Below are 23,188 nucleotides of genomic sequence, written 5' to 3'. Positions count from 1 at the left end.
GGATGGGAAGTAGCACGATTTTAAGTAGACGCTGTGACCCACATGCGAAGGCAGGCACAGTGCGGTGGAACCTGGCTTGTGGCGTGATCAGCCCATCTTTAGCATGCTCAATAATTGTGATCTGTGTTATTTACAAATCAGTGTGTAAGACCCAAACTTGAGACAGGAGAGTCCAGAATAATCAGCCTTAATCATCATCACTGACCAAATCAATGGTGTTAGTCAATCTATATTGGAAAATACTTTAATTATCTTACATGGTCTCAATTGATGATTAAAAATGTTTGATGTTACATTTTTCAAACAAGGGATTTCAGATCAGTTCATGGGTTTCTCAAGGTAGATCTTTATGGGGTGCGTTAAACGGATTATTGCTCTAAGAGTGGTATCACTCTGTCAGGTTCTTCCTGTCACCTTCTCTGGCTGCTTCAGTGCCAGCTTTTGACATTTGTGTGACTCTACAGGGAGCCAGTACAGCTCCTGAAACATTGAAAACTTACATAAGGGAAAATGTTTAATGTTCTCAGTTTCTGCTGGTTGGTGATCTGAAGTGCCTTACCAGCTGCACAGGAAAGCACCAGACTTGATGCAAGGGACAAGGTGAAACTGGGAGCAATTAGTGCGCTCTTAGATCAACTCACCGTTTCACAAGACTTAATGCTCACTATAGGAACTATCTGTTCACTTTCCCAGGAAGGGGATGAACTTTAATTTTCCTTTACTGATATATTATGAGAAAGGGTATGTTTTTCTCAGTTCAAGGAATTCTGTTGCATGAGTAGCAAGCCAAATGCCATAGCCCTACCACTTGCTGGGTAACAGAGGCATTGATTTAAAAGTTTAAAACATAGGTTATGTATTATCATTACTTTAACATAGCATAAACCAGTCCTGAAATGCTGTGAATTGTAATCCTAAAGTGGTAGTGTGTCACATTGGAATTACCCAATCTAATGCCTCGCCTATACTGCAACAGCAGGGCACTAATCCAACAGGACCTAATGAATGGGAGTACAACGGTAGGATGTAGAGTGGGAAGACTGATTCTAAGAAGAAAAAGTAATTTTAATTTCACTTGTCTGATATATGAGACTCCTCCTCTTGAGCAGGAGATGATTTTTGAGTCTCAAGTGATAACTGATGCTATCAGCTAATCAGTGAATTACCATCTTTGGTGTGGGTTGAATTCAAAATTTTCTGATATAATTTAATCAAGAAACAAATTTAGAAACTGCTGCACTGTAACTGCATTTAAATTTAGCTGCTCATTTAGCTTTCATGTATTACTGAATGCTACCTTTTTAAGATTCATATTGAAAACACATTTCATAACAAGACAGTAATTTAAGTAATGACTTGGACCTAGGTTAGCATTCTAACTCACCAACTGTACTAAATATTAACAGCAAAGGTTTTAATCAGTAGCCATTTTTCTTGTTAAAAGTTTTTGTGAACAACTGCTTCAAGATTAATGTAACCAGCCTGATGAATTGTTCTCAATGGGTGGGCACATTCAGAAAGCTCAGGAAGAGGCCTGGAATCAGAAGTCTGAGAACAGAGAGCACAGGGGAACTGAGGGCTGTATCCCCACCCACAGTGTACTCTTTCTGCCCCAGGAGACTTTAATTTGACCTCCTCTCCAGGATACTTTCAGGTCCCACTCTCACTCAGGGATTACTAGGTGTCTTAACCAGGTAAACTCCCAGGAACCAGGTCACTGTGCACATAAGGATGAGCCCAGACCACACTGGCTGGGTTGGCACAGCACTGCAGGTCTAACGGGGTGCTTCGCATGATGGTTTGGGAACTGAAATGAGAGAAAAGCGTCTGGTGGACTGAGGTCTTGTGTGTGTGTTCCGGGGTGACTTTATAATGCTGAATTGTATCCCCATTCATCTGTTTAGCCTAGAAACAAGTTCTGCACCTTTAAGACTGGTTCCAAGTGAAGGGGGGGGAGAGAAGAAGTGTAGAACTTGTTATCAGGGACCGCATTTGCTCCCCCACATCTTTTTCCTTGACTGTATTATCTGCGCATGGACAGATGGCAGGAGAGAGCTTTCCTTTGGTTTTTAGTTAGTTTTTAGCTAGTTGAGGCAGAGGAGTTCCCTGGACTGTGGTTTTTCTTTTTGAAGTTTGAACCTGCTCTGAAGAGCACTGTGAGCTTGCCCCTGTGGCCCACTGGGCTGGGCCTGGACCGCAGCATTTCCTGCGCTAGAGACTGATAGTAAACTGAGTGAACCAACCTACCGCCCATAAAGGGGACTTTCTGAGTTTGTCATCTGTTCGGAGTGGCAAGAGGTTTTATTATTTAATATTGTCCCTTTTTTTGTGCTGGTGAATGCTTTGCCTGTTCAATAAACAGGTTTTTTCCACTTTTCTCCAAGGAAGCTTTTTCCCGAACCAGCTAGAGGAGGGGCTGCTCGAATCTGCTTTCTAGAGGAACCCCTTTGTAGGTTTTCTCCCAAATTTGCCCTAAACCAGGACAGTGTGTAAAACTTCAAACCATCAATATTTTTAAGAATCACAGCAGTAACATAATGACACTTGCAGCACTAAAGAATTTTCCTCCATTTCTTTATTCCAAATAAATTGGTTAAAATTAGGTATATGGATACTGCTAAAGGCATTATCATTGTTTTAAGGCTTTTAATGGGTTGAGTTCAAAAATTTTAGTAAGAACAGCTAAAAAACTTGGTCACAACACAATGTGTTCTGAAAACAGAATTTTGTATTTAAATAAGTATTTATGATATGTAAAGGCATTAAACACCTAGAATTACTTAAAAGCAAGGTAAACCAGTTGCTGAAGGCATAAATTGATTTTTACAAAGAAGTTATTTCTGTAGCACCAGTAACTAAGGTATGATGAATGGCTGTGTGGGCAAAGGAAAACTTGTGGATGTTGTATATTTTGATTTAACCAAAGACTTTCATGTAGTCTCCCACACTACTTTTATAGCTGAATTGGTGAATTCTAGATTGGATAACTGGTTCATAAGGCTTCTGGAAAATTGTCTGGGCCATCAGGCCTGAAGTGTGGAGATCAGCAGTATGACTGCTTGACTCTGGGATCAATACCTGAGCCAATACCCTTAATTCCTGATGGACAACCTGGAAGACTGAGCACCAGCCCAGCAAATTTGATGATGTTGGGAGGAGCAGTTAGGATGCAGGAGGAAAAGGGTGACCATTCACAGGTAGGTGTACAGCCTGGAGAAATCCAATGAAATTCAACAAAAATCAAGTGCAAAGCACAGTATCTGGCATGGGTAAAGCCCATGGATCAATAAGGCTGGAGTAGTGTCTAGAATGCAGTGTTGTAGAAGACACAGCCTTCCTGGTGAAGAGGCTGCCATGAGCTGCCAACAGCTTACAGCAAACAAGACTGAAGGGCCCCTGGGCTGCCATAACAAGGGCATGGCCAGGAGCCTGAGGGAGACAGTTCATTCACTCTGTTCAACACATGCTGAAGTGCTTAGCTTTTGACTCCCAAATAAGTCCCAAGGGCTGCATTAGGTCAGGAACTTGCCTTTGTTCAGGCTGGAGAAGGCCTAAGGAGAGCTTAGTGCTGTAATTAGCTATGTAATAGGAAAGTCTAAATAAGAGGGAGAAGCCAAAGTTTCCTCCAGTGTGCATGATGAAAGGCTATGCAATAGAATGCACCCGCATTTAAAAATGTTTGGCTCAGTATAAGGGGAAATATTGAGTTGGGTAAAAGTTGCCCAGAAGGGCTGTGAAGTCTCCATCCTTGGAGATAATCACAACATGAGCAGAACTGGGGCAGAGTACTGTGCTCCAGACTAGACCTGTTTTGAGCAGGAGGTGGATTACAGACCAGGGGCTCCTTCCAACCCTCATCATTGTATCTGAAGCTGGTCAGCATGTTTTTTTGTAGTTGAAGATAGGTTTACCAATTCTTTTAAAAGGATTATGGATTTATTCAGGGAACATTAAAAACAGGCTATTCCAAGTTGGTTTTTAAACAGCATTAAACAAACCAATCAAACAACCCTTGGAATCTAGAAGAATCTGTTCAAATACAGGGGTTTATATTTGAGATAAGAACTATGGTTTATATCTACACAATTATGAAAATTCCAGAGATGGCCATAGCTAAGAATGACTTAGGGATCATTGAAAGTAATCCTTGAGAAGACAAGATTTGAGACCAATATTGTAGTAGAAAAGTATTTGAATAAATTTGGAAGTAAGAATGCCATAGGAAATCACATAATAGCTAATACACTACATGGCTTAGTAAAATCTCGAGGACTTCCATGTATCAAAAGATGTTCAAAGAAACAAAACCAAGCTATGAATAGAAAGCCAACCTAAGACAGGAGGTTTTGGGAGGTTAATATAAAAAAGGGAGAGCTGAGATAAGGCAGTAAATGTGAGAAGGCTGTTGTATATGGTGGAAGAATGGAGGAGAAGCCTATGGAGTGCTACCCTGGGCCGAAGAAGTGGCAGGGGAAGCGAGGTAAGTTCAAGCATCATACTATCAGCTGGGAAAATTAACTTAACTTTGGAACAATGTAAAAGGGAAGATCATGGATATATCACATTACAAACTGCAAAATGGGGTAGGCATCATTCAAAAAATAGTTTTAATCCATTTTGAAAGACATACACATGAAGAGAACAACAGCAGGATAAGCAGGACACCACTACCTGATAATGATGGCATTTAAATGTTGTTTTTCCTCAGTGTTCTCCAATGTGGTCTCTTGAAGGCTGTAACACCTTTATCTTAACTGTTGTTTTAATGCAACTTTTTGCTTTGATGGTTTATAGATGAAACTGAACGGTATGAGCTATATACAAAACCTTGAAATGCGAGGGAGAAAGAAGATACAAATACCTATATCCCTACTGTAAATACAGCTCATAGGAACAAAAAATGTTTTTGTTAGTTAAGTCTTCAGCAATCTTTAACTGGTTACACAAGCTGGCAAGTGGCAGACTATAGTAACAGAAATTGTTGCAGTGTACTTTGGATGGAACTTATTAGTTTGAAATATTTAAGCTCTAGTTTATGAGCTTGTTTATACTGTATATATACCCCAATACTGCTATTTTATTATTTCTGAAGAAGTCCTAGTTCTTCCACTTATGGATCCATATAGTAGCTTCATATCATAAAAGATCAAGCACAGATTTTATTTTTATTGCATAAATCAAAGTTACACTTCAAGTGGTTAGATCCTTTCTTTCACATTTCTCACTTTAAAGCACACACCTGCAGTAGCTACCACAAAATATGCACCTATTACCATTCTAACAGACTGTAGTTGTTTTCAATCTTCTACAAATATCACTTGCCACCAACAATTTATAGTTATTTTCTCCATCTACATGAAATGGAGAAAAGTTGCAAGTTGTTGGCATTCTGCCTGTTGTAGGTCCAGCCAATATTAGAATGTGTAGTAGCTTTAAGACTCAATAGTAAAGTGTTAAATAAATAGCAGTGTCAAAGCATCTCAAGGATTTAACATCTTGAGTTATTTTATACTGTGGTACAAATGGGATGACAAATCTACACAGAAGTGTCTATTTTGCACAACTCTTAATTAAAAGGGTTTGTCTTCACTATCTTTTTCAATACTTCACACCCTTGTGCAACTATCAATTTAATGGAATAAAGATGATGACCAATAGACATATTTGTTCAAACATTAGGAGTCTTCCATTATGAGGTCATGATATATAATCTCAATCTTTCTGGATCAGCTGAAAAGTACAGAATGCATAGAACTTCCCAGTGCCCTCTAATATTTTCACAGAAAAATACTTTAATTTATGCAAAACCATACTTATTCTCTCTACATAAAAACCTGAATTTCAAAGAATCTTTATATATTCCTTATGAAGTCAACTGGAAAATGCATTTTTCTAGAACTGTAAATACTCTCTTTTAGAAAAAATACTTGGTATCTTTGGTTTACTTATATGCTGGATGAGGAAAAAAAAAAGTTTAAAAGGGAATGGCCATCTAATTACCTGAGGTTCATCTTTCATTTCTCCTAGCATGAACTTTGGGAAAGATCAGCTTTTTTGTAGGTGAAAAGAGAAATTCTCTACGAAACGATGAAACACAATGCTTATATTAGTAGTACATATTAAATAAGACAAGGCTTGATTAGTAAAACTAATGCTTAAGGATAGTTATAAAGCCAAAACTGGTAATTTTACTTATTCCAGAACTAGCCATCCTACTCTTTCTGTATCACCATCTTCTTTATAAATATAAAGTGTTACAAAAATACTCACAATAGTATTTCTATATTAATCTATTATTCTATATATTACTTTGAAAAAGTGCTTAAAGATGCAAGTATATGAACTGCAAACTTCCAGTTGCTTAAAGCCCTGATCCAGTTGTTTAAACCTCTTGTTCTGTACTGAACAAGGAGGTGACAACTTTCATTTTTCCTCTTACAAATACTCTTCCTCCTTTTACATTTTCCTTTTAAATTAAGTAACAGTTGCTTGAAAAGTACATTGTGACTTATGTTCAATGTCAGATGAGCAGTGTAGATACTTCTAAATAGGAAGTTTAATCTGTAATGTAAGGCTCTGAGAAGTACTTAATTGCTTTCATTTTTTACCCTTCTTTTCATTATCCAATACTTTATATTCATCTAGCACGGCATGGCCGGTTTCCTTCGCAGTTTTCTTTACCACAGATTTGATACCAATATTTTCAATGTTAAATGCTGTAACACCAACATTGATTGCAGAATTCATAGCGTTGTCTGTAGCATCACCAGCATCCTCTCCATACCTAAGGAAAGAGAACAGTTTTGTAGATTTGTATACTTAGTATTTTAATCTTCATTGAATTCTTTTGAGAGCCAAAATTCAGGTATTTCCAAAAAAAAAAAAAAAAAACAAAAACACAGTGCCCAAATGTCTAAAGAATAAAATTAGAATTTATGAAGCCATTTGAATAAAGGCTGCTCCTCTATCAGATCAATTGCTCTTTGAAAATACCAATATGCTCCTTCTCTTTTTCTTCAAGAACACTTCCAGTCTTTCTCCCTTTTTCCCTCCAATTTTGAAGAGTAAAAACCTATTTATAGAATGATAAGAAGGGAGGAGAGACAAGTTTTGTGCAATCACTAAAGGTTTTGTCCTTTTTCACCTTAGTTCTTAGGTAAAATTCCTACACTCTCTATATTGAAAGCCAACTGTATACCAGGCTGCATCCAAAGCAGCATGGCCAGCAGGCGATTCTGCCCCTCTCCTCTTCTCTTCTGAGACCCCCACCTGGAATGCTGCATCATACAGAACTCCAAAAGGGTCAACAAAACTATCTTGAGGACACAATGAAAATTATGAAGTGATAAAAACCTTTGTTCTCTCCCATGGGCTGTGAGTCCAGCTTCTTTGTGCTTTAGTGGGCAAGCTGGCAGTCTCACACTAAGGACTCAGTTGTGCACAGAGAGCACAATGAAGGAGGACAAGAGCACAGTGAGAGCAGTAACTTCAACTGTTCTGGGTAGCCAGACATTTCTCCAGAGAGCTCTGCAGTCAGACAAACCAGGGCAAAGGGAAGTATTCCTGGCAGCATCAGAATCCCAGCAGTCAGCAGAGTTACTTTTTCCCTGTGGTTGTCAAGACAAGAGGCTCTTTGAGGACCTCAAGATAGAGAGAAGCAAAGAATATCAAAGAATCCAAAAAATCTATGATATATCAGTAGAGCAGCCAGAGCGTGTGGTTGGAACTAACAATGAGACCAAATAAAAAGAATTCGTGGTTTTTTTTGTTTTCCTTTAATTCTCTGATAGAGCAACAGCCTTGAATCGTCAACATTGGATTTGCAGGACAGAGAATTAATCTCACAGCAGATGTATCTGTCAGTTTGATTAGTTTGTCAATTTGATTATTTTCACATCAGGAACATCATAAGCTAGTACAGCATCAGTAAAATAAGTAACCTCATTTAAAGTACGATTGTAGCTTATCCAGTACAGTAAGAGTAACAACTTCCTAATGTCTGATAACTAATTTTTTAGTCTGCCTGCCTGAAGTGCATAATTTTTAACTCTTTTCTAAAAAATTGTGCAGATATATACACTGCATTTATTTAAATAGTTTTAAAAAAAGTTAGTAGCATGGGACTTTGGCAGACACATTACTTCTGAAGCTACATTTTCCCACCCATTCTAATCAACATGCATATGATGAGCATCTCTTTAAAATTCCATCCACAAAGGTACTGCAGCTAAATTTTAGCCTTTTTTCAAATTTTATTTAGAGACACTGATGGTGCTCCTTTAGCTTTGTTTCCATTAAGTGGAATTTAGCTCATTCACTGGTATTTTGAGTGGCAGACATCTTTGTCACTGAAATAAAAAGAACAGCTTACAAAAGGGAGATTATGTAAAATTTTAATCTAATTATAAGGATAGATTTTAAAGATTCCATATCAAATATTTTCAATCATATTGCAGTTAGCTACAACAGGTAGTTACTTATTGTTTTTCACTCTTAGTGTCTGTTCTCTGCTGATCTCCGTATTTCCTATATTTGTATCTAAAACAAAAACATTAACATGAATTTATGTGAAATGAGTACCAGTACAATTTCTCCTGACATTCCTACTGCAAAAAAACCATTAGCAATAAACCACACCTGACTAGAACTTTGCTATTTAGCCTCCCATTTGAAATGCATCACAACACAATCCTGAATGCCAATCTGCTTAATACTGTATGCTGATGTTTATCTTGTTACCATTGGCTTGTAGCCTGCATGCACTTTCAGCAATCCTTTTAAATATCTCTTTTGCTACACTTATCACCAATTCCATTGAAACTGCTTCTGCTTACTCTTCACTTTCTATTAAATCTACTGCCCTTTTTGTGAGGGGTGCATTTCATGTTTCACAGTTATTTCAATATATTCCATTATTCTCCACATGCATACAGCTTTCATCTTTCCATCAACTCAGTATCATCATCTTAATCCCAAATGTTATTGTTCTCTTCTCCTACTATCTTCTTCTAAGAACATCTTTATTCTGCAAGTGAGACTGTTCTATTATTGCTATATATATCTTAGATTTCCTTACAAAATTTTCTTAATTTTTGTACTTCCTTGCTTTAGCCAAACCTGGTGACAGACAAGGTTCTTTTATTTTTCATAAATTTAGCTAAGTTTGCATAAATTCAGGATTAGAGCTCAGAGGTTTAAACCAGAAATTTTTTTCATAATGATATTACATAATAGAGCAAAGATATAAATCTGAACATTGTTTGTAAGACAGCCTGAAGCTGTAATACTTCTACAAAGAACTAAAAAAATACTTCCTCCAATTCCTCATTTCGGATTTTTGCATACAAGAGATGCTTGTTACTTACCACCTTATCACATGCTACATAATTACAGCAAAGGAGGCATTTCAGGTAGCTTCCCTGCACTTTCATAAGCTTTTCTTGCCAGTATTCAGAGACAGTAACAGTGTGCTATAGAAGATGACAACATTAAAAATGTTACTTACTTGTATTTGACTGTTTTTACAGTCTCAGTTGAAACACTTTTAGCAATGCACTTCGCTGCACTTTCTAAACCTTGCCACACTGTTGAAAACCCTGTAGAAACAATCAGCTTATTTCAGTTATTACCATTAAAAATATGTAATTTAAAAAAAAAAAAGTGTAGGGAAGTTTTATTACCTTGAACTCCACTTGCTGCTACAACCAGAGCACCATCAAAAGTAGATTTTCCATCTTTATCTTTCTTTAGGGATTCTGGAACTAATTTGCTGCCATGCTTCTTCACGTGTGGAGCCAGCTCCTTTCCGACACAGCTTGCTATAGAACACACCCCTTCAACTACCATAAAACAATAGTATGCAGGTTATTTAGTGAGAACATAGAACATGCTTCTTTAAAAATCTTTAATCATAATTAACAGGAAGTTTCAGTGAAGTCTTAAGTGATGTTTCTATTTAAATACGCTTATATAAAAGACAGACTTTAATCCACATGTAAGCGCCCAACTGATACAAAGCAACTTTATTTTTCAGGTTCTACATAGCTGCAAGTCCTAAGAAACAAGTAACGTTGGCCTTGTGAATAATAAGTGCCTTAAAAGACATTTATACGCATCTCACACTCAAATTTCAACAAACTGTTTCCACTGCTTTGTTATCTCTAATTGGTAGATAGAGAACAAGCTGCTTCTTTCCTGACTTGTCTTCTGTAGAAGTCTTTCTTACAAGCATTCCAACCCTTCAAAGTAGTTATATAAGATCAGCACAATTTAGTTTTAAACTTGGATGAGTCACTAGATGGTAAATATAAACATTATATGCAAATAAATAACAAAATTAAGTTACTGTGAGTTGTTAGGGTTTCCAGGCATCTCTGAATACCAGGCCATTTCCATTTTGATATTTATACATAGTTAGATAGACTTGTTTCAGGTGTGTGTGTTTAAAAATATGTACACACACATTCTCTTGTTACTGTATGTTAGCAACCAGTCAGAGTAGAGGTTTAAAGAATATGGTTATCAACTTTAAAAAATAAGAGACAACATTTTGAATTAACTGTCTAAAACTTTCAAAAGCATGGCAAACTTAAGACTATACAGACTATTCTTTTAGGAAAGAAAAGGATGTCTCAAGGCCAAGTAATAAGTACTAGACTTAAAGCACATCTCTTGCAGGAGATAACTAGGTACAAACTACTGATCTCTGAATTTTATCAAGTCAGTAACTCCTCCAGTTTACTGGCTAGAGAAACCAGCTTGCATTTTACAAAGTTTTTATTATTTAAGACAAAAATTTTATATTCTATGAGATGGAAATTTTTACCTAAGAATTGGCTGACTTTCACAGCTCCTCCAGTAGCCTGTTTTGCTACGTGAAGCCCCTTTGCTACAGTTGGGTTGACTTCCACAGGCTTTTCTTCTGGTTGAATGTGCTCTCGCAGTTTAGAAGCTCCTTTGTGAATAGCTTTACCCGTGTATTCTGCTCCTTTCATCAGGCCCCAGCTTACCCAAGATGCACCTTCAAGGCAAACATTGTTTTTCTTAGTATGTACAATATTATGGACTGTGATTCCTTCATCTATCCCTCCTCTGCCTCTGCAAAACAGGAAGGTTTAGAAACATTCCTCATTGGAGTCTGCAATTATATTGTCCCCTGAATGGGACAACACAGAAGTCCTGCAGTAATTTCTGCACATACACCACCACTTTTTACATTCATTTTATTTAAGTTTATTACAGCCAGCCCACATCCAAACATCAGCCTAATTCAGATACTCAGTTTTTTCATGGATATGCCAGCACCAGCTCAGTTAGAATTTATAGAACTGCACATCTCAATACTATTAGCACTCAGGAAAACATACAAACCCAACCCTCTAGCCCTCCTTGCAGATTCATATACAATCAGCTGTTGGTCATCTGTATATTCCAAAGGTTCTCAGAGGAAAAAAACCCCACATGTTTATCTGCAGAAATCACAACAGATGCCTACTGCAATATGTGTTCATACAGGGGTAAAATTGTTCTGTCACAGTGGTTTGAGTCCCAGCAGGTGATATTCTAATAGAGTCAAATGAGAAGCCAAACTCATTTGCAATGAACAAACTGTTGGCAATGGATTTATATTCTATGTGGTTTTTATAAAGCTCATCAAGGCCTCCTTTAGAGGATCAACACTGGAACTAGTGCACAACTACTTCTGATGACTCCGCTTCTATCAGCACTCATGCATTTAGGTGAAAATATGTTTAAATGTCACTAACATTGGTTTCTGTTCAACACAAGTCCCCTTATTACAGCTGTACCTGACAAGATTCCATGGGCAACTTTCTCACTCCATTCTGGTAACTCTTTCTGATCTTCTGCTTCTTCAGGTTGTGGCTGGATATGTACAGTCTGAGGCAAGTGAATTGCATCACTCGAGGCTTCAGAAGGCTGACAAGTGAAAGCAAACATCTGAGCATCTACTTTGCAACCTATCATCAGTATTTCTAGTTTAGCTCATACACATCCACTGTCAAATAATACTAAAGTTGTGCATGCCTTGGGTTGATTTACAGAAACTCAAGCTAAATTTAACACTCCATTTTTTTCCACAAAAATTCTAGACATCCAAGAAAGCTTATCAGGCAGGTTAGCTTTTTTTTCATCCAGCTACAATGAGATGGTTTGCTTGCCAATGAAGCCATATGGCCAAATAACAAGCAGGGAAAATTTACACTACTTGTTCACCAGCAAAACAGATAAGAGACTGTCCATCTCTCATTTTTATCTTCTCAGACAGAAGTCAACTGTTTTGTTATTCAGCATGGGAACTGCAGTCTTTGGATAGAGAATCCAGCTACACTAAAGGAATGCTGCTGTTGAGGTTGTTTTGTTCCTCATTCTTTCCTCTCAAATTCAAAAATAAAGGAGATTATTCATGCTGTGTGCTGTTGCTGCTTTTTCAGACTGGCACAGCCAAGGAAAACATCAAACTGTGCACAATACTGACCCTTATTTAACACTGGGTGAGCAGGTCCTTTGTTACTTCGTGTCAAACTCTACTACTTCTGTAGTAAATGTTAATCATTGAAACACAGCAACCACTACCACAGGCTGCTTAACACTTCTGAAATGTGTAACATCACTTTATACAGCTCACAGGCAATGTATAATTAAACTTTAATTACAGAAACCTAAGAAAATTGGAATAGGTTTAAGTTTTTGTTAAGAGAACTTGTCCAATGTAAAAGTAAATAAGCCCCTCAAGCATTTCAAAGACTGAAAACACTGCTAGTTAATGACAGAAAGAAAAAACATTTTTGTTTAGTCTAGAAGAGTGTAAATGAGAGCATTTATAGATTAAATCCACCGGCAGATCACAATACACAATACAGAACAGTATTTCCTAATACAGGGAATTCTTAAATTCCCCTGAAATATTTACTGGATATAAAAGCAGGGTATTGCACATGTTGAATGTTGTAGTAAAACCAACATTAACAGGAAAGAATAGATGAAACCTTAGGACGTTGCTACCCAGAAGGTTAACAATGTATCACTAGCATGTACTACATCATCATTACTGTTTGACAGCAATGTGATATCTTGGAGCTCAAGAAATGTCTTCAGCATGTGACCAAAACACTCTGAGGGCTGAGCAGTAGAAATTACCTCAGGGAACAGCTATAGGTAAAAAACAAAAAAAACCTTATTAAAAAACCCAAACTGTGCTCCAGATGTAATTTAGTTATGCCACAGGTTGGGACACTATACAGAAAACCAGTCAACATGACTTCTAAGATCTACCCTAAGGAGCAAAAATGGATTCGCTAATAAGACAGGGAACTCAGTATAACAGACACATTAAATGGCCATCAGACTAGGCTTTGAAATACTTGTGCTATATCACAGTTTTTAAGACTTCAGAAATATGCTGATTTGAAATGTGGCAGGCTGCAGTAACAGAATTGGTGTTTGACGAGAAACCAAACAACAACACAAAAAAGCCATCAAACAAAAAAAAAAAAAAAAAAAAAAAAAAAAAAAACCACAGGACAGCATACACAGCTGCTGTCAATCAAATCAGCAATTCTAACATGCATTTCTGTGACTTTTTTTTTTTTCAACTACAGGATTTTTGAATGTCCTGGAATTTACCTGGACTTTGTGGCCAGACCTCTGTTTAAATTTATCTTCAAAATGTGCTCTCATAGTTGCTGGGAGCTCTGAAGGTAACCCTACTCTCTCATGGGATCCTGGCACCTGTGACATCGCATCAGGGAACATTAACAAAAACACAAAGTTTTAGGGAAATATAGAACTAATAAGATATCCAATTTGAACTACTTCTACACAGGAAAAATGACAGAATTTTATCCAGTGAGTGAATATCACATAGTTCTGTAGTACTTTTCTCTTTTAAGAAAAGTTAGTGGCCTCCTGTGCTAGTGAAATTCCCTGCTGAACTCACCAGGATTTATACCCTAACAGAACTCTATCCTCATGGGATGCTCCAAACTGGTCCTTCATCATCAATGAATTCAGCTTTTGGTGAATCAACAAAATTCTTGCATGAAAATATTTAATCATGCTATAATCTTTTAAGTAGCTATTGATCACCACTCTTTCTGAAATTATGCACCAGGGCTCTTACAGTAATATTTTCCACTTTATTAAAAATCACTGAATTTTATTGCACATTTTTTAGACTATGGTTTTTTTTTGTTTGTTTTCTCTACCTGTCAACATCTTACTGCAATAAAGCACCAGATTCATCTACTTTGAGATCCCATTGGAAGGCAGATTTCTGAAGTACATACTATTTTCACAGATCTTCTCTGAAGTGGCTTAACATTTTTGAACTGTAAACACATTTGGGCATGATATTCCAAGAATGCCATCATCAAAACTACGTTGAGAGTTATGTGCATGTACACATAAGGAAAAGCATGCTTTCTCCTGAGCACATAATTTCATTTTGGGTCCTGTCTCTTTCAGAAAAATAGAGAAAATATAAAAAATGATCTTGAACTCCACTCCGTGCTTACAGTTTAGTATTTTAAAACTTCTGTTGTGTCATCTCACAGGACCGACAGTTTCATTACAATGCTGCTTTATCACGGCTACTTTATCTATTTCTCACAGATGAGCTTACCACCAAGACAAAAATCTGTCATTTTACACAACTAAATGTAAATGTGACGATATATTGATGATTTATACCTTCCCTTATTGGCTTATAACAGACTGCCCAGAAATTTACCTGGATTCGTAGGTCAGACATCTGTTTTAACAGATCCTCAAACAGCTCTCTGTCAGCTGCTGGAAGTTCTGACGACAGCACTACTCCCACGTAGGACCCTGGTATCTGGGACATCGTGTCGGGGAACATGTAGACCCCAGTATTGCAGCACAGAACAGGAGACTGGGTACACATCAGAGGATACAACCAGTCACAAACCTAGGAAAAACAAGTACATGGAATCAAAGGATGATTTTAAAAAGAAAGATAGGCAGAACATACTGAAACACGCCCTAAGCTTGATTTTCCATAAAGTTTCTAGTGGAACCTTCTAGTGAAAGGTTCCCTGCTGATGACAGTGGGGGTGGAAATAAATTAGCTTTATGGTCCTTTCAAACTCAGACTGTTTTATGATTCTATGATGAAAAATAAAAAGCCTTATACCATCCTGAAAAAAAAGAAAAAAGAAAAACAATCCCCATGTGATTCTGGAACTATCATTCTTGATTAGTTCTGACAGTCTAATATAGAGAAAGTATTAATTGTCACAGAACTAGAATTCAGGCTGGTCCTCTCTTAACTGAGGTCTCATCTTGAGGCCCGAATGAAAAGAACTGCCAAACAAGTCAGGATTCACAGTGCCTGTACCACTCTGGAGATCTCAGGACAGGTTTATATGACAGGACAAACAGAAATGCATGGCTGTCACTGGCCTACTGTTGAAGACACCTAACATGAGTGGAGCTGAACCAGCAGACCCCAGATCAAGATCCAGCAGACCCCAAACCAGCCAATCTTAGCTGTAACAAGAAGATCCAAACTCAGAATCCAAACCAGAAATATTATGTTCATTACAGACCATGCCCACATGAAGAAAGTAAGGACTGAAAAAGTACAAATAATGCATCTTTTTTATCTGTAGTACTGAGTCTGGATTAACATGGACTCTCATATTTCAAATTATCAGTTGTAGCTGCAATACCTTATCACTAATTAACAATGAAGTGGGTAGCACCTAATCCCATTTTATCCTGATTTGTTACAACAGGTGAATCAAAATGTTTTCATGTGTTCTCATGAAAAAACAAGTCAATTTTATGAAATGGAAAGACATGTTAAGTCAAGTCCTTTACATACTAGAATTCACCAGAACAGTGAGCACTTGAAAACCTTGGGAAGGCACAGAGGTGCTTTCCACAGAAAGAGTTGTAGAAGTGTGTACCTGCAGAAAACCATTTCTGCAGCACCTGTAACATCCTTCATCACAGGGACATTTAGGCTCACAAGAGCAAGAACCTAAGAAGATTTCCTGTTAGAGCTTTATGACAGTTTTAATTAAAGGAGAAAATTATTTTCCTGTTACCTGAAGAAATGCAGGTGGACGATTCCGAGCAGCTTCACTATCTGTATCCAAGAACTTGACGATGCGCAGATATCCAGGATATGAAGGAGCACTAACCTGCCCGTCAGGAGTCACAAAAAATATCTGTACTCCTTGGGGAATCAAGATCAGCTCATCTGCATCCACTCCCAGGTTTTCCAGGGGAGGTGGCTGAGTACATTTGTTGTTGTAGTAGTCCTCACTGACAGAAGAAAACTCCCCAGAGTCTGTGCCATAGGACACAGTAAAGTGGCCATTGGTAGCTTGAGGAGTATAGGCAGGAGGTGCTTCATTTGGCAGACAAAGAGGTTTTGCAGATGATGGACTCATAGCTGGAATTTGCCCCTGACTCACAGCTGCAACACTTCCATCTGCTGCAGGCAACTGACTTGGAACAAGCAGAGAATTAGGGGGAGGGGGTCTTTCTGGCTTTTCTTTGGAAGGAATGGAGGGGTATAATTTGGGCACCCCAGGAGGGGTATCCATCATAGCAGGAGATGCTTGTGCTGGTGGGGTGTTTTGCTCTAGACTGCCGAGTCGAGCACGAACGTTTTGCAGGGTTTCTCTCATCTTCTGTTGCATTTGCCTGGCAGACTCCCACTGGGACCCTGCACACTCAGGACCCTCTGATGGAATGCTAACTCCTCGGAGCAAGTGGTTAAGCCCTTGCTCATAGTAGCTTCTTGCCTCTTCCTTCTGACCCAGTTCATCTGTGTTCAGTCCTTTATTGATAAAAATAAAGGCTTTCCTGTACTCTTCATTAATGGCTTTAATATTTGCATCTGCTTGCATAACCGGATCCGGCAGTTGTTCCATTACTGCAAATTGGAATAAAAATCAATAAGAATATATAGAGAGAAAGCCAAACAATGTTTACCTTAGAATAAAATGTCTTCTTAATGATGACCCTACTGCCTGTATTAGCAGAAATCTATCTAGTTGCTTGGAACAGTGTCTGATATGTTATCTCCTAATAACATTCAGATTCAGCTGACATGATTCCAAGACAGCAAGGAATTTAAAACCATCAAATATAGTTGCATCACAGATATTTATTTCTTAATAATTAAACATCAGAAGAACATGGGCGTGCCTGATACTAAATTTTTCATCTTCAAGATCAGTAGCAAACAAGAGGAATAAACAACTAACTTTAAAAAAAATTGAACTTTCCCAAAAACATCTCTAAGGTTTTAAAAAATTCAGTTACCATTTTGTCTTTTTAAATAAAGGCTGAACTTTCAAACAGTATATTTCCATTTTAATAATTTAAGAGAAAGCACTCAACAGGTTTTTAGATCTCGATCAACTAACATCAACAAACAAAACTGTGATATACTTTGAACAGTTAAAGCTGTGCTTTACAAAATAAAAACATGGAATTACTTATTTCCTTTACAGTGTTTATAGAGTGAGAAAAGGCAACTGGTGTTTTACAATCCTTGCACCCCTAGTGCAAAAAATTGGAAGTTCCAACATGTACAAAAGTTTGCAGATTCTAAGTCTGTTTCAGAATGCATTCCTCAAAATGCCTGATGTATTTCAGCTGAAGTGTGGAAAAGAATCCAGCAGGCTTGTTTGAATTCTAAAATTTGTTAACTCATTGTTTTAACTGTACACAGATTGTCGGTCTTGGCCAAACACAGGAAATACAAATAATTAATTCCAATGAATTTGGGTTTGGTTTGGGTTTTATTGTTGGCAGCCTTGAGAGGAAATGCAGGCAATTATACTAGAAGAGAATAACGATCGAACAAAAATGGGATACTGTATTAAATTAAAGAGCAGATATTTTCAAGCAAAACCATGATTCTCTGCAGTAAGGGAGTTGAAAGAAAGGAGACATCTGTCAATCACAATGATATTAAGCCACAGAAAACATGGGGGTAAGTAAAATACAAAGTGCAAAACTGAAAATACGTCCACTATGTGGGCAGAAGCATTAACACCAAGGTACAGAGCTTGGGTGAGAATTCACACACTGAGCCACATCCAAGGAAACTGTGCCAGAAGAGGAAGAGGTGGGAAGGTTTTTTCTCTGATGAATCAATCACTCTTCCCTAGAAAGGTGTAGGTTTGGCTTACCAAGGCAATACAACAAAGGCTAAGAGATTGGATTAGTCTCTACAAATATAATGGGTGAAAAGAAGAAAGGAGATCAGTAATAATAAATAATTACTTGGAAAGAAAAAATAATTAAATCCAAACTTGTAATAAAATCCTGAAATAGTACCTACATTTAAGTTTAATTAATGTCTCTTCTTGTTTTACACTATCAAGAAACTAAAAAAAAAAAAATCTGGAAAATATCCTTCCTCTACTCCAACAAAAACAAAGAAACTTACAAAGTGCAGGTCATGAAAACATTTTAAAGAGGCAAAGAATACTGTGTTCTGCTCCCACACTCTATAACGAAAATGCAGAGAGCATTTAGGTAACTGGTGCATCTGCAGTCACACAACAGAAGTGCCATGTAATCTGGGAGGCATCTGTTTTTATGATGCTACAGAATCCAATTTCACATAAAGTCAAGATGTGTGGTTTCAGCACAACAGATACATAGCTCAGAAGAAAACAGTGAAGGCAGCCCAGTGGAGTGGGTCAGCAGCAGCTCAAGCCACCACGTTCACTGCCCATCATGTAGCAAATTTTGGGCTAGAGGAGAGTTTGCTGATTGACTGCAGTCACTTGTTGCCAAGAGGCTCAGCATCTTTAAAGAACACTGGCATAAGTGTGTATTTACTAACCACCAAGGACATCAGCTTTGGAAGTTAAGAGTATGCTCCTGACCAGCACAACAGCAAACAATCAGAGTAAAAGCAATTGGAAAGAACTCCTTACAAGGCTGTGAATATAGCTGGATCCTTACAGCAGAAAAACGTGGTGACAGGCAAAGCACACCACTGTATGTCAACACTTGTACTTACTATTGAAAAATCCACTTTTCCTTTTAATTAGGGTATGAAGATGAAAACCAATTTAACAGTAAAGACTCTGATTTGAGAATTGTAGGTTCTTAAAACACAGAAAATATTTAGAAGACTGAGAAGGACAGACAAGTTTAATCTATCATCACCATTTACTTCTCTATTGAGCAAAACGTAGTGATTTAAGATTTTTTGTGCCTGTATCCCCAAGCCTGTATAAAGTCCTTTCTCAAGGCTTGAAGTAAATGATTCATTTGTGTGAGCACAATTGCAGTACAAGTCCCCTTTGACCCATGTTTATTGATTTGGGGTTTTTTTCTGGGTGAGGCTAATGCAAAGATACTTTACAGGTTTCAAATAATCCTTTTGCTAGTGATTGTTAGCATATAACAAGAAGTGGCATCAAGTAAAATACTAACTACATTTCAACTCATTATTTAATTCATTCACTCTTCACTGTATAGTTCTCATACTGACAACAGCACTGTTCTTGCTAAAGCTCAGTCTTTAATGATACTGGAAGAGCTCTGTAAGGAAATGGACATGTCAGCACCATCAGTGTCCACAGACACTGGTGCACAGCACAGCCACAAAAGCTGGCTCAGGAACTCTGATTGTCTGAAACATCCCAAGTTTGCAGTACATGTGCAGCACAGTCACCTCCAAATAATGCATCTGATTGGCAGTGCACTTGGAAATGGAGGAAGGACATCACAGTGGATTTCAAGCTAAACATGTGAGAACTAAAAGTTCTCATTTAACTAAACTTTCATTCTTTCATGAACTAAAATTTCATTCTTTCTTAGTAATTGTTTACAACTAATACAAAATAATGGATGGTATTAAATAAGCTTATCTAATTGCTCCCTTACAACACAAGAATAAATATTATCTGCAAGAGAACATTTAAACAGCAATCTAATCATATCCAAGGAATATACTTTTTCACTTTTTAATGTACAATCTTAATATAGCATTTAAGTGTCCTGCATGTTTTAATATTTATCTGTATATATTTAAATATTTACTCCTGTAATACTTCTTACAGGAGTAATCCACTCCTGTATAATGCTGAATCTCATTTCCTCTGTTTTAAAGCTGTAATGAATGGGATAATGTGTATTACAATACTGAGAGCACTGCCAGCTAATCTTTGGTCCTATGGCCTGTTCAGAACAGCTCAGATCTGTACCACTTAGCGTTAATTAAGATTCAGAGGAACTTTGTCTGAGAGAAAGACAGTCCAAAATTGAGGCAAGAGCCAAAGGGCACTGTAAATAATCACAGATCAGTCGAGCACTTGAGCCCTTCTTCTTCTATCAGTACAGATATACTCTGTGGTTTTAAGTGACTTGACCAAAGGAGGCTACAGTGCAACAATGAAACTTGAGTTTAGTTTGATATTGTAAGCTACCCTCTCACCCATCCTTCCTCTGAAGCAGGAAAGTCCACTCCATTAAAAAGAATATATTAAGAAAAATACAGGTCAACGGTGGATTTCACTGCTAGACTGTAAACATGAAGTCTAAGGCTTATTAAGAGGATTAAACAGCCTGACTGACAGAGGCAGATACACTTGCTAACTCACTATTTTTGAAGGAGAGTAGGGGAGGAAAATGCAAATAAAATTAAAAAAAACCCCGAACTAAAACACCTGTAATCCAAGAGCTCTTCTTATTTGTAAAACTGTTTTTCTCTCAGCCACCAACTAAGAAGTACCATGCAAACACAACTGTTTAAGCCTTATTTCTATATGAAAAGAGCAAGTAAGAAAGTATTAGTAACTTTCAAGAATTGAAAGAATTAAATGGTATCTAGACTATAAACTAGTACAAGCCAAGTACTAGCTAAGAAATTTACCTTTTTATGCTTTTAGCTTATTTAGGTTGTTTAAAGAAGCTTTAATTTCTTCATTAAGTGGTGGCCTACTCCTAGTTTTTAAGGAAAGAAAAAAAATTGTCATACTACATAATATCACAGACTAGACAACAGAAAGAGTTAGTGCTATTAAAGTAATTCTTCCTCTCAAAATTACCAAACACTTCAGTAAACTGCCATCCTCCGACATTTCAAACTACACCTTCTTCTCAGGCTGGTATCCCAGCACCTACATTCACTCAGCACGTCTAATTTTCCTCATCTACTGCTGCTTTAAGATTATTTCTGTCCAAATAAAAGAGCTTCCTTCTTGACTCCTCGGTCTGCACCTCCATCACATGCTGTCACCACAGAGCTTTCAGGCCCCGGGTGCCTACTTGTCACTTCTCTAAAAGAGAAAGCAGAGAACAGAACCAGGAGGGCAGACAATGCCCTTCACCTCGCAGCTGCGCTGCCCGGCACTGACGCTTTCCGCAGCACCGAAGTACAAAGACATCGTACTGCCATTCCAAAACATTGCAAGATCGTCATGGAAAATTCAGTGTTATGTAAGACTGCTATTTAATACTATTTCATTAGCTATGTGTGCCTGCCGGTTTCGGATCTCTACCAACGTTTCAGCAGATTCAAGAAACTCACACCGGTCTGACACGAATCCTTTAAAAACAAAACAAACAAGACAAAATAAAAGGAGCACCTTTCCGAAATATTCTGACAAATAACCCCTCAAAACATTCAATACATTATTTACCACCAGGGTCACCTCAACCTGCCCAGATCCCGGCCCTCCCCGCCTCTCCCTCCCACCACCTGCTCGCGGGGACTCTCGGCTCTCCGGCGGCCGCTGCCCGGCCTCGGCCCACTCCGGTGCCTCCCCCTGCCCGCCCCGCTACAACCAGCGCCCCCCGGCTCCGCAGGGACCCCCGACAGCCCGGCGAGACCCGACCTCGCGCCCGCCTCACCGAGCCGGGAGCCTCCACACCGCGCCGAGCCCTGCCCCGCCTGGCCCGGCCCTGCCCGGCCCGGCCCGGCCCCGCCTGCGCCACCGCCCCCGCCCGGGTCAGGCGCAGCGGGCGGGCCCGAAGGGTCGCGGCTGTGGCGTCACCCGGCGCGGGCCGGCCTGAGCCCGGGGCGGAGCTTCAGCAATTAATAAAGAACGCTGAAGTGTGCAGTTTGTCCTGGTTTTGGTGTTGTTTTTTTTCTGTTTTTTGTTTGTCTCTTTGTATTTTTGAATGTTGCTTGTTTGTTTGTTTTTGTGAGTTGGGTTTTTGTTGTTGTTTGTTTTGTTTTGGGGTTTTTAGGGAGGCAGGGTTGGAACGGTTCTACAGAAGATTAAAAATGCAAAATTGGAAATGCGGAGTTAGCAGCGCGTCTCATACAGTATTCTTACTTCCTTTTTTTTTTTTTTCTCTTTTTTTTAATGCTCCTGATGTTTGGGAGGAGCAGAGGTCTGCATGTTGATTTCACTTCACTATCAAGTAATTTCGCTGGAATATGGCAGATCCTTTCTCTTTTGGCTTCTGGTTTCTGTGGCTCTCACCACCATCTATGATCAACACATCAAACTGAAAAATAATGTATACCCCTAGTGTTACCAAGGGGGCTTTTCCCCCGTTGTTTTTCAGTAGCTGAGTGGCTTTGCCATTTGAGAGGTATTGAGTTAGTAATTTAAATCCATATATCTCTTCATCTTTTATTGAGAATCTGTAATTCTAGTTAGGTGCTTGTGTGTGTACAGAAGCACATATGCCCAAATTCTAGTTATGGAGTCAGTATGAATATACAAAAAATGGAAAAATAAGACCCAAAAGCTATCATTCTGAAGTCTCCACTTTCATGTCATGTTTTCACATTTCATTTTGACTGTTGGTCTAATTGTGCCAAAGAGGCAGGCTGCACTGAGCAAGGTTGCTCTTCCAAAGGTGGCTGTCTCCAGGTGAGACTTATTTACCAGCCTGGGCAAGCTGGAGCTGGTTGTTGCCCTAAGTCGTGGGTTGTGGGAAGGGGTAGCTGAACTTGTGCACTGGTGCTGTGAAAAAACAAAAGGAAAAATTATCTCGCTAAATATCCAGCACTTTCCTTAGAACATGAACACTCATGTTTTCAGTCAAACTTCCAACTGTTCATTGAAACAGCTGCTCAAATTACTGGATATAATCTGGCATATATTACTGATTTGCAGCTTTGAGCATCAATGCTAAAATTCTTCTGCAGCTTGACTTTCAAGTGGAAAATTTCTAGCCTGGTTAGATCTAGCAAAGGTGCATTCCATGG

At 38.4% G+C, this 23,188-nt stretch overlaps 1 protein-coding gene across 5 annotated transcripts; it reads right to left on the bottom strand.

Moving 5' to 3' along the window:
- Positions 1-2,557: 2,557 nt before the first annotated feature.
- Positions 2,558-21,975, bottom strand: SPART (spartin). 5 transcript variants are annotated; one of them, XM_064716006.1, is made up of 10 exons: positions 21,877-21,938; positions 20,897-20,967; positions 16,092-16,927; positions 14,750-14,947; positions 13,645-13,749; positions 11,808-11,937; positions 10,826-11,020; positions 9,681-9,839; positions 9,506-9,596; positions 2,558-6,784 (listed from the first exon to the last, which is right to left on the bottom strand). In XM_064716006.1, exons 3-10 carry the CDS (start codon positions 16,923-16,925, stop codon positions 6,598-6,600), a joined length of 1,899 nt encoding a protein of 632 aa, XP_064572076.1. In that variant the 5' UTR covers positions 16,926-16,927; positions 20,897-20,967; positions 21,877-21,938; the 3' UTR covers positions 2,558-6,597. The 5 variants fall into 5 exon arrangements, with proteins under 5 accessions (XP_064572076.1, XP_064572070.1, XP_064572084.1 ...); XM_064716032.1 differs by lacking the exon at positions 20,897-20,967 and adding an exon at positions 8,478-8,538 and having other exon boundaries at positions 6,655-6,784; positions 21,877-21,975; XM_064716000.1 differs by lacking the exon at positions 20,897-20,967 and having other exon boundaries at positions 21,877-21,975.
- Between the last annotated feature and the right edge of the window lie 1,213 nt (positions 21,976-23,188).

The sequence above is a fragment of the Zonotrichia leucophrys genome, chromosome 1 (assembly GCF_028769735.1).
Source record: "Zonotrichia leucophrys gambelii isolate GWCS_2022_RI chromosome 1, RI_Zleu_2.0, whole genome shotgun sequence".
Classification (NCBI taxonomy): domain Eukaryota; kingdom Metazoa; phylum Chordata; class Aves; order Passeriformes; family Passerellidae; genus Zonotrichia; species Zonotrichia leucophrys.
This window is presented reverse-complemented; position numbering and strand designations above follow the sequence as displayed.

Excerpts from the sequence above, each read along its gene's own strand:
- SPART (XM_064716000.1), bottom strand. The coding sequence starts at position 16,925 with ATGGAACAACTGCCGGATCCGGTTATGCAAGCAGATGCAAATATTAAA. Across the intron at positions 14,948-16,091 it reads GTCCACCTGCATTTCTTCAG|GTTTGTGACTGGTTGTATCC; the intron begins GTAACAGGAAAA and ends TGTTTTTCCTAG. Across the intron at positions 11,021-11,807 it reads TGCCCATGGAATCTTGTCAG|GTGCATCTTGGGTAAGCTGG; the intron begins GTACAGCTGTAA and ends TTTGCCTTGAAG.